The sequence below is a fragment of the Gymnodraco acuticeps genome, unplaced genomic scaffold, assembly GCF_902827175.1.
Source record: "Gymnodraco acuticeps unplaced genomic scaffold, fGymAcu1.1, whole genome shotgun sequence".
In the NCBI taxonomy this organism is placed as follows: Eukaryota; Metazoa; Chordata; class Actinopteri; order Perciformes; family Bathydraconidae; genus Gymnodraco; species Gymnodraco acuticeps.
In genome coordinates this window covers 2091547-2106683 of record NW_022990966.1, presented here as the reverse complement: position 1 = coordinate 2106683, position 15137 = coordinate 2091547, and the positions used below count along the sequence as shown (strand labels likewise).

The following is a 15137-nucleotide window of genomic DNA, read 5'->3' as shown; positions in this document are numbered from 1 at the left end:
ACACTCTCCGTGGGGCCCTTTTTTCGTAAAACAGCCAACCATGGCGCTAACAAGCCTTAAAAAGAACGTTACGAATTATAATTTGAGAACATTATGTGCTAATTTCTCCAGGGGTAATTTTATTATCCAGGCTCTGTGTGAGGCCTTTTTGCATTGCTGCTTCTTCACACACACACACACACACACACACACACACACACACACACACACACACACACACACACACACACACACACACACACACACACACACACACACACACACACACACACACACACACACACACACACACACACACACAGCAGAGTAAAAAGCATAACATTCCTCAATGTGCTGCTGCAGCCTGTATTCACGCTGTGGTGGGTGGGAGCTCAGCGGACTGTTCTGGGCAAGTATGAATCATTCCAGTCGGTTTTAGTATTAAGCATTATTCCAACAAGGAAGACACTCATTACCACAGTCGGGCAGTTTCTTCACAGTCAGATCCCCTGATACCTGCATGGACATTACTCTATGAATGTGGCTTTGAAGCTGCACACAGTCACTTAGACGGAATATCCAAAACCCTGAGAGTCTACAGGACACAGGGGAACACATGTATGCACAAACATACATGAGCACACACCCACACACAAAAAGAGCAACACTTTTACAAATGTACCCCCAGCACAGTTCGCCACGGGAGTGTGATGTATATATTTACCTCCGTAAAGATGGATCGGTCACGGAGAAACACTGCACCAAGCGTAGAGGCAGTAAAGCTAAATTACTTCGAACAGTGCTGCTCTCACACTGCTGACCGCAACTCTAACCACACATATACTCGCTACTTCTTTCCCCCCACAGAGTAGATTTGCAGACCTAGGGCTGCATTCAGCAATATTCCACAACTAGAGTGCAGGAAGTTAGCTAACCCTAAACAACTGAAGTTATTTTCAGTTTTTACAAATTGTCAATGTTTGCACTGCATTGCTACACAAAAGACTATTTTCGCCAGAATCTTTCCCTCATAAAACCTCACAGTTATACACACGCAAACTTCCCACAGCCCAAGTCAATTAAATCAAATATCTGTCAAGTTTGCTTGACCCTCGACTGAGGTCATACCAACAAAACAAAAACAAAATCACAAACGTTGCTATAATGAGTAATACGTGTTGTTTCTCAAAGCACTATCATCATTCGGGTTTCACATTTTTGGGAAGCCATATTTAGAGCCAGAGACATAATAAATAACTCATTATGCACTAACCCTTGGGACAATATAACTTGAACTTATTGTTGAAAGCGGTGATGTGCCCCTTTATAATTACAGGCAGTCAGTTGATTTAGTATTTAAGTCACAATATATGTAGAGCACAGTTCACCACAGCGAGTACTTCTCTATTAAAGTGCCTTAAAGCTAACCAAATAACCGTTTGCCTGTAAAGGTAATGTCTTGGTGGTTCATTGCTGTTTTCATTTAAACTTTGCCTTGAGCTTTACTTCAAGCAATCCCTTCCTTCATGAACCATTTGGATCATGTTTGCCTGCCATGCTGCTTAAACTCCCAGCAGAGAGCTACATGGAAACAGGCAGGGTGGCATCTACAGTCTGCGGCTTGAAGGTCTTCTCGCTCCTGTGTGCAAGCTTTGTTGTAATTTAACAATGTTCGTCAGAAGGCCCATTCCACTCAGCAAGTAACCGTTATGCGTCTGTGAGACATTTATCTCAATGCCTGCACACTCATGTGATCATTACATTACATTGCATTTAGCTGACGCTTTTATCCAAAGCGACTTACAATAAGTGCATTCGACCAGGAAGATACAAACTTGAAGAAAACAGAATCATATAAGTACATCAGGTTTCATAGAGCCAAACCGTTTTAAGTGCTACTCAACTGGCTTTATGATTGGTTAGAAAGATAAAGCTGTATTAGGTTACAGGTGAAAAGTGTCCAAAACTAGACTTCTTTTATCTTGAACTGGTGTTTAGAAGTTACACATTCACTGAATCGATCTAATGAGGAGAATAATATGTTATGTACAGTCAGCCGAAGCCCAGAGGCCTTTTCTTTATTAAATATGATAGATTTAACACAGCATGACCTGAATGTTCAAATGGCACCTATCTCAGTATAGAGTGCCTACAGACTTTAGTATACAGAGGTCAAAGTAGCAATATCTTGGTGAACTGTTGTGTGTAAGATGGAAATGAATTAAACAAATGAAAAAATGACCTCAATAGTTGCACAAGAGTTCTACATTATAAAACAACTGCCCAAAATGTAACTTCTTGTCCATAGGAAAAACAATGAAAGTAAGTATATTTTTCTTCCATTCCAAGTAAGGACATACTTGTACATTTATGGTTCAAGTCATATGGCATTCCTACCTCATGATGCATATGCGTCATGCTGTTGAAGTTGCATTTGAAGGAGGTCACAGAGAGTGGGCCACAAAGCAAGGCACTGTGAAAGATGGAAAGAACAAAGAGTTACTTCTGATTTGATTTTCTTAACAATGTGGTCCACAGTTGAAGCTGCAGCAGTGGTTCATGGAGGAAACTGAGGTACTTGAAAACCATTAGTGGCTGATTGGAGCAATTTACTGCAAAAACCTAACAATCTTTGAGTCATTCGGAACAATGTGAAACACAAGAGTTTAGATTCAGTAGAACTGTGCTGATAACAAATGCATTTAGAATAGACCAAAAAGATGCTCCGTATGAGTCCAGAATGGGCCGGGGTATCGTCAAACCAGGGATTTCGTTGCATTTTCAAGAGTACATTGCATACTAGAACGGCAATTCAACATGCTTTTAATGGTTGCTATTCCCAACATGTTGATTTTTTTCCGAAGGGGTTAGGCGGAGTGTCAGAATTTAAAAACCCCTAGGGCCAAATACATTAAAGGCAATAATATTTGATGATGTGTGTCAATCAGCCTTTATTGGTTCTTCTACCCCCAAACATCAATATATGCAACATTAACTGTGTGAGAAACTGCCCATAACCAGACTTTTATCCTTCTCTGTGGCAAGAGGGTGAAATATAAACAGCTGAGGTGAAAGACTGTGGACAGAAATGAACCATGATACAGGCTGTTAAACAACATTTTCTGTGTACATCTATCGATTCCTCTGGACACATCGTCTGTGATGTTCCCGTCAAAGTATTTTCCAGGACTCTGCTCACCAAACTTCCTTTCTTCAGCTCTTTAAGATAACATTTGCCTATGCTAACCGAAATGTTTGCAATAACAGCTTTCAGTTGCAAAGCAAACTTCAACACCCTGCTGATCCTGCCGAGAGAACTGATTCCAAGGCGACTTATCTGGAAACTCAATGCTAGCTGGAGTGTACAAAAACTATAGAAGTCGTCTTTTTTCCACCAAGAAAAAATGAAACATGAAACATTTTTTCTGTGAATAAAAGGAGCGGCACAGTTTGCAGCGACAGATAATGTAACTAATGCTCCCGGCTTTTGATTGAGGATTGCCAGCCTGTCAGTGGGATATCAGATGGAGTTTCAAACTGAATCCTGTGAGCAGCACAGAGATACGCTGGTTTTGAAACATAGATCCCATGTTAATAGATCAAGTAACGTTTGGTACATCTGGCTTTTGATGTGGAACTGATCGGCCTTTTTTGTCACTAATCACAGCAATCCACTTAAAAAAAAAAAAAAAGCCCAAAAAGTTCCACTGTCGTTCTTTTCTCTTATTTTTGGCTTGGTCAAATCATTTCCATATTATGGTTTTTTTCTAACAATGCCCATGGGCTCCATTAAAACACAGCCACTAAAGTGTGAGTGGAGGATTAGAATATAATCTCCGACTCCTTGCAACTTCTGTGCAGTGCTATCATTTCCAGCCGCACAGGAAAGGGCTTTTTTTTCTGTTGGTGGCGGACCAAATCCATTGTGTTTCCATTTTTCAACCTCTCCTGCTGCCCTTATCCAATTCAGAGCTTATGATTGTAATACTAAAAACAGAGCGAGTTGTCAAACCAGAAACAGCAATGATGAATGCACCGCTGCTCTGCGTGCCTGTTTGTTTTGGGGGAGGGGGGCAGAATTGAATTTTATGCTTAGTTGTTGAGGTGCATTTTCTTGACCGCGGCTGCTCTGCTGTACTCCAGCAGGCAGCATTGATTAAATGGAATAGTTCTGTTATCTGGATAAAAAGGGGAGAAACATGAGGGCGATAGTGGGCAAGGGAAAATAATGAGTTCTTTCATCTTGGCAGTGAGGGCCTCTGCGTCTTGCAGACTTCCCAGGGAGATGTACACAGCTTAAGGAAACATTTAATTAGAAAATGTCAACCTTGTGTCTGAGCGCTATGTGTGCAGAATAATAACATTTATGATGTGAATATGACAGCACATTTCCTTTCAGCCGCTTTCACAATTCAAAGACATGCAATCAAGTGATTCTGAAGAGGGAGAGAAAATAATTAGCCGCCTACGTTACCGCCACCGCTCTGAAGAAGAAGAGGAGGAGGCACATGGCACTGGAATTTTTAAATGCATTGCATATTGTTTCAGACAATATAGTGATATTCCTGCACCAAAATTGTCCACGTCCCAATGTGTGTGGGTGAGACAGGTATGGTGTGAAAGTTGCCAAAAGTAAAGAAAAACAGTTAGAAGCTATTAAGTCACAATGAGTCATGGGGATGATTGTTGAAGAGCTGTGGACTAAAACAGCTTCAGAAAAATGTCTTTACCTGACATTCATCAACTCGCATGTCTTTGAAACAAAAGGATACAGGGGTGATCAAATCTATAAACACAGAGAGACAAGGACTCTTCTTTGAAATGAAAAAACTTGTCAAAGTTGATTTTGTAAAGTTGTGTGAGTCCCTCTGCCCCCAAGCATATGGTGATGCTTGTATACAAGACTCTCCTTTGCATCATATTGCAAAAACAACACGAGATGTAGGACCAAAAATGATCCTACATTTGGTTATTCCAATGTAGCATACTGTAATAAGCAGGCTTTACTATCCATATCCTGCTAATAAAATGTATTGTTCACTGGCTCCTGTAGAGAGAGTTCTAAAATATTGAGGTCAAGTTGCACTACTAAAAAGATTTCAGTAGATGTGAAGTTCACAAGAGTCGTGACATTTGTCTAGTCTTGAGTAAAGTGCGTTATAATCAGGGGTGCACATAACTTTTTTGCCCTGGTTCTCAAAGGAGCACCTGGAGATGTTGCTTGGTGCTCATCCTTAAAATGAAATAAACCGTAACTTTTTAGGGGGTCTTGACTTTATTTGCCAGACACACGGCACTAAACACACATGCAGAGGTGCACACAGAACACACATGCAGAGGTGAACACAAGACAACATTAGCACGACCAGTAATCCTACAAGCTGTCATCACTACCCTCCTGACTGTTCTCCTCACTGTCTTCCTCTCTGTCAGACATGGTAGCTGATGATGTAGGCCTACTACTTCCTCTCTGGTTGAGTCTGCGATTAGCTGCTTGCATCCACAAGTCAACAGCTGGGTTTGGGTCGAAATCAGTGGATGTAATCAAATAAGTATGTGAACATAACCAATAACCTACCATAGCCAATAACAAATGAATGTAATGGGAGGCTGTGGCTTAGTGGGTAGTGTGCTGGACTTCGAATCACAGGGTATCAAGTTCGAGTCCCACTGCGTCAGCATGTCGTTGTGTCCCTGGGCAAGACACTTCACCCCAAATTGCTCCTGTGGGGATTGTCCACAGTACTGAATGTATGTAAGTCGCTTTGGATAAAAGCGTCTAACAAATGACATGTAATGTAACTTATTTTATTTGTGTTGTTCATTCATATCTTATTTTACCTTAACATTTATTTATTTATGCATTTTTTTTTATCTCTCCAGTTTTAAAGGATATTTTTGGTTACTGTCCTATAGTATTCATTGGAATGATTTCAAACCTGTTTATCCCAATAATTATAAAGGAGTGCCTTGGAAATAAGTGTGTTTACATAAATTGTGACCAAACTGTTTGAACTTAGACTAAAGTGAACTATCTAAACACTTACCTCCTTACCTCACTGAGCTGTAGTATCAGCCTCTCAGTCTGACTGGAGAGGACTCTCCCTCCACATTATTGTAGAAACATCTTCTTCTTATATCCGTTAGAGCAGCTAGCACGGCACCAGATTCTAATAACAACAGCGCGTACCGGTGTACCCTCCCTCTCTCCCTCGCATTTTGGCTGTGAGCTGCGGGCGCCAGATAAGCCAACATCCCCCATTTTCATCACTTACAGCGCCCATCGTACAGGGCAAATGAAACGTGTAACCGGTGTGAAAAGGGTGTTACAATTACTTAATTATGAATATTGTTACATCAAGGCCGAAAATTAGGATGAGCCCCAACGGTCAAAAATGTTGTTTTCCCTCCCAGAACTGCCAGCGCAGCACAGATCTGGCACCCTAGGCAAACATCTATAACGCCAGCGCTACGGACCGACCCTGAGTTCATATGCAACTCGCAAATATCTTTCTCTCTCTCTCTCTCTCTCTCTCTCTCTATGACCCGGTGCTCTTTTTTTGGCGGAGGTGTGCATGCGCACCTGTGCACCAGTTATGTGCAGCCCTGGTTATAATATTAGAAAGGCTCGTTTCCCCTCTCCTGGCCTTTCAGTGTGGTAATTGTATTTGCCTTTCAGATCCATTAGGGCTTTAAAATGGCAGCACAGGTAAATGCTGCTTCCTTCATCTGCCTGGTTAATCCTTGCTAAAACAGATCACAATTAATGGGAGTCGCCTCTGATCTCTCCGAATCCCTTTTCATCCACTTAGGAGCCTGTCCCTCTCAGAAACACTCTTTCATTTAGCCAAGCTTAATGTAGTCTCCAAGTGTTAAAGGTCTTCGAGGAACCTTTAGGGGGTTATTATAGGTCTACCTCGAGGGAACTTCAGGTATTCCCTTTACTTAATTCATCAACGTCCTACAACATGTGGGGGGATCAAAATAAACAGAATTAATTTAGCACTTTACCAAGTTTAAAGGCAAGCTAGACAAGAAAGTTCAGGAAAACCTTTAAAAAGGAAAAACAGTGCACAATGTGAACAGGGTAATGATTTTCTCGACCCAAAGCCTTTTATCTACTGGATGGAAGAAATAAAATAAAAAAACCACAATAAGAAGTGACAATTTTACTTTGAAAATAGTTTTATTAAAGGTTAGTTATTTTGAATATCTTGTTATAATACCAAAAAATCCACTGAGATTAAGAATACAAGGATAAATTTAGCTCAAATTAGAGCTGTAACCCCTAGATTCCACCGGGTCCGTCTGCGTCGCGTTACGCCGGCTCGGCGCTGGGCTCCGCTCAAAATAGAATATTTTTCGACGCGACGCGAGGCAGAGGCGCCGGGCAGGAAGTGGACCAGTCAGGGCATCCGGCCCATCCCCAAAATAAACTAATTTTGCAGACCCTATCCCTCCATAGTCTTTCAAGTAGGAGAAATGCCAGCGTTCTCCTCCGGTTTACAGGTACTGTGTAAATTATATATAGAATAATTATGATGATGAATGCATTTTTTTACCACTAAAATACAGCAACACATCTTTGATTCATGTCGTTTATAACTAGGATATTACAATTATTATTAACTGTGTCTGTACAAAGTAGCCTGTCCAGGAAATATGCCCAAATCAACAAAAACTGCGAGCCGGCAGGCAAGACGCTCCACTTCTGAAATGCTTCTGAAATGCGCCCGGTAGGGTATGACGCCGGAGGAGGCCGGACGAAAAACGCGGCGCAGCCGTGACGCGACGCAGACGGACTCGTGGAATCGAGGGGTAAGAAATAGCTCATGCATTTTACTTTAAGTTTACTGAATGAAGTAGGTTTAGTATGTTTGACCTAAATGAAATTAACTAGCGGTCTCAAATGTGAAGATTGGCTTTTTTGTCTAATTTTAACCTGTTAAACCCCAAGGTCCCCGTCGGCGGGGACCCTGGTTTTTTTTTCTCACGACACTGTGTCTCAGGGGATCTTAATATTTAAGAACCTATTAATGTGTTATACCAGATTAACGGAAATGATCTCAGCTAACTGATGATACAAACCATTTTTACCAAAACAAAACACAAGTCTCATAAGAAGCATCTAAATGACCCCTTAGCGAAAAATGCTAACGGACATTGGCACAGAACTCAAGATAAAAGTACCCTTATTACTTATCGTAGCTGCACATACAAGATATCTGATTAAAGCTGAGGTTCCACAGATTATTTAGGTATATAGTATCATCACTGAGTGATGATACTATACTCGCGACAGGGGAAGCAAATACAGACATCACAACACGTACCTTTACGGAGCTTCTAGGGAGATCGTCTCGCCGTAGCTGTCAATCTGATCAAAAGACGTGTTCAATGGCATTAAAACCAGAAAAAACGCGGCTGAATCGGTTAATCCATAGATTTTTAACGTCTATGTATAAAAAAATGATTTAATTTATAATCCATCATTCCATTTTTATGTAAAAATCGGAGAGCAAATGTTAGCTGCTAATGGTAGCCACCAGAGTGGCTGCTGCTTCCGGTATAGGCTATGCGGCACACACATTACCAAATGTGGGAGTTCCCCTCGATTCCATTGGCTCTGACGGTTAGAAAGAGCTGTCACATGTCAAAATCCAGCAAGGGGGGCCAGAGATATGGAAAATCCACCCAAATGGCCCCAGAAGAGGGTTTTCTTTTGCTAAATCTGTCTAAAAAGGTCAAATATCACTTGTTTTGCATCAAACTTGATACAGGGTAAGGCAAGGCAAGGCAAGTTTATTTATATAGCACTTTTCAACACAAGGCAATTCAAAGTGCTTTACAAAAAATGAAAGACATTAAGAAAAAGGCATTTAAAATCAGTCATTAAAAAGAAAAGCTAATAAAATAAACATTAAAAGAAAAAATAGTTCAATTAAACATTAAAAGAAAAAGTACATGGATAAAAGTTACAGTGCAGTCTAAGATATGAATAGTTCAATTAAAAGCAGCGACAAAAAGAAAAGTCTTCAGCCTGGATTTAAAAGTAGTCAGAGTTGCAGCGGACCTGCAGGTTTCTGGGAGTTTGTTCCAGATATTTGGAGCATAATAACTGAACGCTGCTTTACCATGTTTAGTTCTGACTCTGGGGACAGAAAGCTGACCAGTCCCTGAAGACCTGAGAGATCTGGATGGTTCATAATTTAGCAGGAGGTCAGAAATGTATTTTGGGCCTAAACCATTCAGTGCTTTATAAACCAGCAGCAGTATTTTGAAATCTATTCTTTGACACACAGGAAGCCAGTGTAAAGACTTCAGAACAGGAGTGATGTGATCCACTTTCTTAGTGTTAGTGAGGACTCGAGCAGCGGCGTTCTGAATCAGCTGCAGCTTCCTAATAGATTTTTTAGTGAGACCTGTGAAGACACCATTGCAGTAGTCGAGTCTACTGAAGATAAAAGCATGGACAAGTTTTTCCAAATCCTGCTGTGACATTAGTCTTTTAATCCTAGATATATTCTTTAGGTGATAGTAGGCTGATTTAGTAACAGTTTTAATGTGACTGTTGAAACTCAGGTCAGAGTCCATGACTACACCTAGATTTCTGGCTTTATCTGTTGTTTTGAACATTGTAGACTGAAGCTCAGCGCTAACTTTTATATGTTCTGACTTGGCTCCAAAAACCATTACCTCAGTTTTATCTTTGTTTAATTGGAGAAAGTTCTGACACATCCAGTCATTGATTTGTTCAATGCACTTACTTAGTGTTTGAATTGGAGCATAGTCTCCTGGTGAAATTGTTACGTACATTTGTGTGTCATCTGCATAGCTATGGTAACTTATTTAGTTGTTTTTCATTATCTGAGCCAGTGGTAGCATGTAGATGTTAAAGAGAAGAGGCCCCAAGATGGAGCCTTGAGGAACCCCACATGTCATATTTGTCAACTCAGATTTGTATTTACCTATAGAAACAAAGTTGTTTCTGTCCTTTAAGTAGGATTCAAACCAATTTAGAACTGTTTCCGAAAGTCCCACCCAGTTTTCCAGTCGGTCTAGTAATATGCTGTGGTCAACAGTGTCAAACGCAGCACTGAGATCTAATAATACTAACACTGAAGTTCTGCCACTGTCTGTGTTTAAGTGGATGTCATTAAAGACCTTTACAAGAACAGTCTCAGTGCTGTGGTTTGGACGAAAGCCTGACTGGAACACATCGAAACAGTTATTTAAATGCAAGAAATTACTCAACTGTTGAAAAACAACTTTTTCAATGATTTTACCTAGAAATGGGAGGTTTGATATGGGCCTGTAATTGTTCATTACTGAAGCATCTAGATTATTCTTTTTTAAGAGCGGTTTAATGACTGCAGTTTTCAGGGCCTGTGGAAAAATACCTGAGTGAAGAGATTTGTTTACTATATGAAGTAGATCTGAGGCCATGCAAGGCAAAACATCTTAAACAAATCCTGTTGGAATAATATCAAGGCAGCAGGAGGAGGATTTCAGAAGTTGTATAATGTCCTCTAGGTTTTTATCATTAATCTGATGGAATTGTGTCATGATGTCTGAATTGATGTTAAGTGGAGATAGGGACAACACATTTGCTGTTCCTGATGCAGAGGCACTGACTGCTTGTCTGATTTTCTGAATTTTGTCAGTGAAGAAGGAGGCAAAATCATTGCACGCCCTGGTGGATAGAAATTCAGAGGCTACTGACACTGGGGGGTTAGTTAGTCTGTCGACGGTAGCAAACAAGGCACGTGCGTTGTTTTTGTTTTTGGTAATGATGTCAGAGAAGAAAGACTGTCGTGCGTTTTTCAATTCCAAATTATAAAGGCCAAGTCTCTCTTTATAGATTTCAAAGTGAACCTGGAGATTTGTTTTTCGCCACCTGCGTTCAGCTTTTCGACATTCTCTTTTTTCTGTTTTCACGCTCATGGCCTTTCTCCATGGAGATATTTTCTTGCCAGACACTTCCTTTACCTTAGTTGGAGCAATGGCATCTATAACATTTTTAATTTGTGAATTAAAATGATCTACTAGCTCATTTACTGAGATGTTAGCAGGGGCAAGTGTGGAAGAAAAATTCTGAGTTAACATTTCCCTAGTATTTTCAGTTAAGTATCGCTTTGTGGTTACCTCTTTTTGAACATTTTTGTGAACAAAAATAGAGCTCTCAAAGAAAACACAGGAATGGTCAGAGAGTGCAACATCAGTCACCACAACCTTAGAGATATTCAGACCCTTTGAGATAATTAAGTCCAGAGTGTGCCCCTTATTGTGCGTGGGCTCCGTCACATGCCGAGTCAGTCCATAGCTATCAAGAACACAAAACAGTTATTTTGCCCCTCTGTCCTGGGGGTTGTCAACATGGATGTTAAAATCACCAACAATGACTAGACGGTCAAAGTCAATACACACTATAGACAGCAGTTCAGTAAAGTCATCAAAAAAGCTTGCACAGTATTTGGGTGGTCTATAGATATTTAGGAACAGAGCTCGAGAGGAGCATTTTTCAGCTGAAGGGCCACATATTCAAAAGAATCAAAGTTTCCATACGATGTCTTCCTGCATTGAAGGGAATCATTGAACAGAATAGCAACTCCACCCCCTTTCTTATGCATTCTTTCCTGACTCATAAAACTAAAGTTGGGAGGGGTTGATTCGATAAGAACAGCTGCACTGTTATTTTGTTCAATCCAAGTTTCTGTTAAAAACATAAAATCGAGATTGTGCTCAGTGATAAAATCATTGATTAAAAATGTTTGTTTTTTTTACTTATTATATGTTGTACTTTGGATTCCTAAAGCTTTTAGTCTACTAACCCATCATCCAAGGTTAGTTTTCACTATAAGTACAAAATATTTTTTGGACGGACACTATAATTTAGTTTTTTACCATGTTCAATCTGAATTTTCTTTAAAATAAAAAACATCTATATTGAATCTGACTTTTCTACATCCAACTCACAGGTTTATCATTACTTTGAGAAAAAAGATTATTAATTTAACCCTTTTAGAAGGGAAGATATGGTCATTTGTTCTGGGAATGTCATTTTCGAGCCTGAAACCTGAAAAACAGGCTCGGGGTTTAACAGAAATGATGATTTGTTTGTTGGGCACTTTAACAATGAGAGGGTTATTATTTACTTTTTTAACATGTTAAAGAGAAAATAATTTGCCATATAAACTAAATATTCATCAGATTAATTGAAAAATAACTGCTCGTTACAACTTTACTTAAAATGACGTGGGTTGCCAAATCAACAATGTGATGAATTTCAATATTTCAAGCTAAAGGCACGTTAAACAGGTCCTAATTTCTTTTGAATATCTATTTCATATTGCTGTAAGAAAGATGCTTCAAAATGCTAGCCAATTTGATTATCAGACTAAGATTAACAACAACAGGTGCCTTTTTTTTCTATTTGCATCTTTGAAGACCTCCCGATGAACCTCCGTTTTGTAAAGTGTGATGTTGCCAGACACAGCCTGCTCCACCGGCCTCTAAAACCAAGTTAAACACGGAGACAGTGTGAGGTTATTTATTGCCTCCATAAAAGCCGGTGAGTGCGAAGGAGAAGAAGGGTGGAAGATGGAGGACAGGGTGAGCGAGCGAGCAGCTGCAGGCTCGCTCTCTGAGAGGCTGTAGTTTGTTATCGGAAGAGGATCGAGCATCACACAAATCAAAGCAGGAAGCCTCACCAACACGCGGCACAAAACACACAGTCACATGAAAGTGAAGAGTAAAAGGTGGTCGTCTAAAAGGTTTTACTTCCAGATAAGCACGCATAATCACACAGACGTACACCTACAGAGAGCCATGATGCACACTCACATAAAGCATCAGTGTGTGATTTATACTGTACTAACAATTTCTCACTTTCTCATTATGCCTCATCCACGAGCACAGGAATACACAGTCATGTGACGGCACAGGCAAACAAGCCACAAACAGATAACCACAAAACAACACACACTTGTGCATGTACAGTACACAGACAAGCGGCCTCTTTCATACAAACAATTTCCCACTCTGCCTTAGCCAATTTTGCGGGAATAAAAAAAAGTCCCTGTTCAGCGGCTGATAGTGAGTTCATGGTGGCTTCCAACAGCCTGGAGATGAGGAAGTTCAGCTGAAGTTATTGGACTAGTCCCTCTTTTCTTTGTAGTGTTGTTTCCTTAACTTATAGGCCACACTGCTTCATGGATCAGACTCTCTAAAGGGCACGACATGCAGGTTAGTAGACTGTTGTTTCTTCCTGAAAGCTACATTTTCAAATCTGGCATCAGGACAAACCTTAGCATGAGGGGGGTAGCAGGGAACATGACACATGCTAACAAGGGTTACATTTAGAACAGCATTCACACTTTGAAATGAATAAGGAGGCTGTCACTTTTCACAATGACATCACTGTGTTGCACCATACCATAGACCAGGGGTGTCAAACTCAATTTCCTCGTGTGCCACATTAGCATTATGGTTGCACTCAAAGGGCCGGTTGTAACTATATAAATATACATATATAAATACATAATATATATGAAATAATGTGTTATATTATATTATTGCCGCTGCATTGGATTATTATTGGATAGGGTAATAACTTCATAATTAACTACGTCTGAAAGCAGAAGTCTAGGGCAAACAATTGAAAGTCTCTTCAGTGGCATGTCACAACATGAGATGCATTGTGGGACATGTAGTTTATGGGCAACGTGCGTCTGTAAAATAAGATAAGCTAACCTTTATTAATCCCTGTGGGGAAATGCAGGAGTTTAACAGCAACAGGGTGAGATTGAAAAACAGGACAGCACAGATTCACACAGATTAATCAAATTAAGGATAAATCAAAGATTAAAAAAAGATAAATAAATAAAATTAAAATTAAAATGAACATATGTAGATATACTATAAAGTAGTATGTAACCGTATAATAAACGTATCATATTCTTTGCAAGCTCTTGCGGGCCACATAAAATGAAGTCGCAGGCCGGATTTGGCCCCCGGGCCTTGAGTTTGACACCCATGCCATAGACTGTATATATAAAGGTTGGCACATGCAACCCTTGGATGTAATATAAGAAGAGGACTTTGGAATATGTTCATTATTTTCAATTAAAATGGTTCACCCAATGCAAAAGGCTAAACACTTCTCTTGCTTTTGCGTTCTGCTGTTTTTAATGGTTTATGTTAAGAAAATAAATGTATTTGATTATTGTTTACTGGAGATATCTATTACCAGTAGGTGGACTGATTAAAAAGTCTCCTGCCTTGCACAATCTGCACAACACATTTGTATCACATAATGCAGAGAGAGAGCTCCAACAGCCCAAACTAAATAGCGGTTGTCAGGTATGTCCTGTTCAGACAGATCAGATAACGTTGTTTGGTGCAAACCCACGGCGGCTGTCTGACTTTTAACAACTCATAACAGTCTCCATTATGGAGCAACAGTTCAATATCACCCGAGACGAGCTCCAGGAGAAGCAGTATAGTGATCGGTGTGCTAATGATGCGCCTTGTGTTTACCACTGATGATCTCACACCCAAGCATGCACAACAACTTGGTACACACACACACACACACACACACAGAGACGCTTCTGTCAAACATGGTCTCGTTTCATTTTTAATGCACTGAGTCCTAACACTGTGACAGCGCTCATGTCACTGACAGTAATCAGCGCACAACACTCAAACCTTCCATATTTAAAATCAGAACAAATATTTACTGGCCCAAACGTGATTAATCATTCACTATTCCCTATATATTATGCACTCAGTAGTTTACGCAACAGCGAGCAGTCAAGCGAGATCGTGGATAATAATGAATCCTCATTGTTTTGCATCATCACTGACAGGCGTTGGGTCTCATGACTCTGAGTTTTACCATGTACAAAATGTGATGCATTGCAGTGAAGGACTGTTATCATAAACACAATGCAAGTGCACTATATAGGGGAGTCATTTTTAGAAAGCCTATTTTCCAATTATGAAGGGAACTCAAAGTCCTCTTCTTTTTACATTTGTTTATTTTTATACCTGCATGTGCGCTCTTGCTCAGAAAATCCTGCCGCTCTAACGGACAGAAGGTTAACTCATAAATACAGTATACGATATGATGATAATGTAATATTAAGGATTTAAAT

At 40.0% G+C, this 15137-nt stretch overlaps 1 protein-coding gene across 1 annotated transcript in view; it reads right to left on the bottom strand.

Moving 5' to 3' along the window:
* Window positions 1-541: 541 nt before the first annotated feature.
* LOC117558939 (piggyBac transposable element-derived protein 2-like) overlaps window positions 542-15137 on the bottom strand; it is a 36767-nt gene continuing 22171 nt past the window's right edge. The window contains exon 3 of the mRNA XM_034235505.1: window positions 542-574. Coding sequence (XP_034091396.1) covers window positions 542-574 — 33 coding nt within the window. The remainder of the gene's footprint in view (window positions 575-15137) is intronic.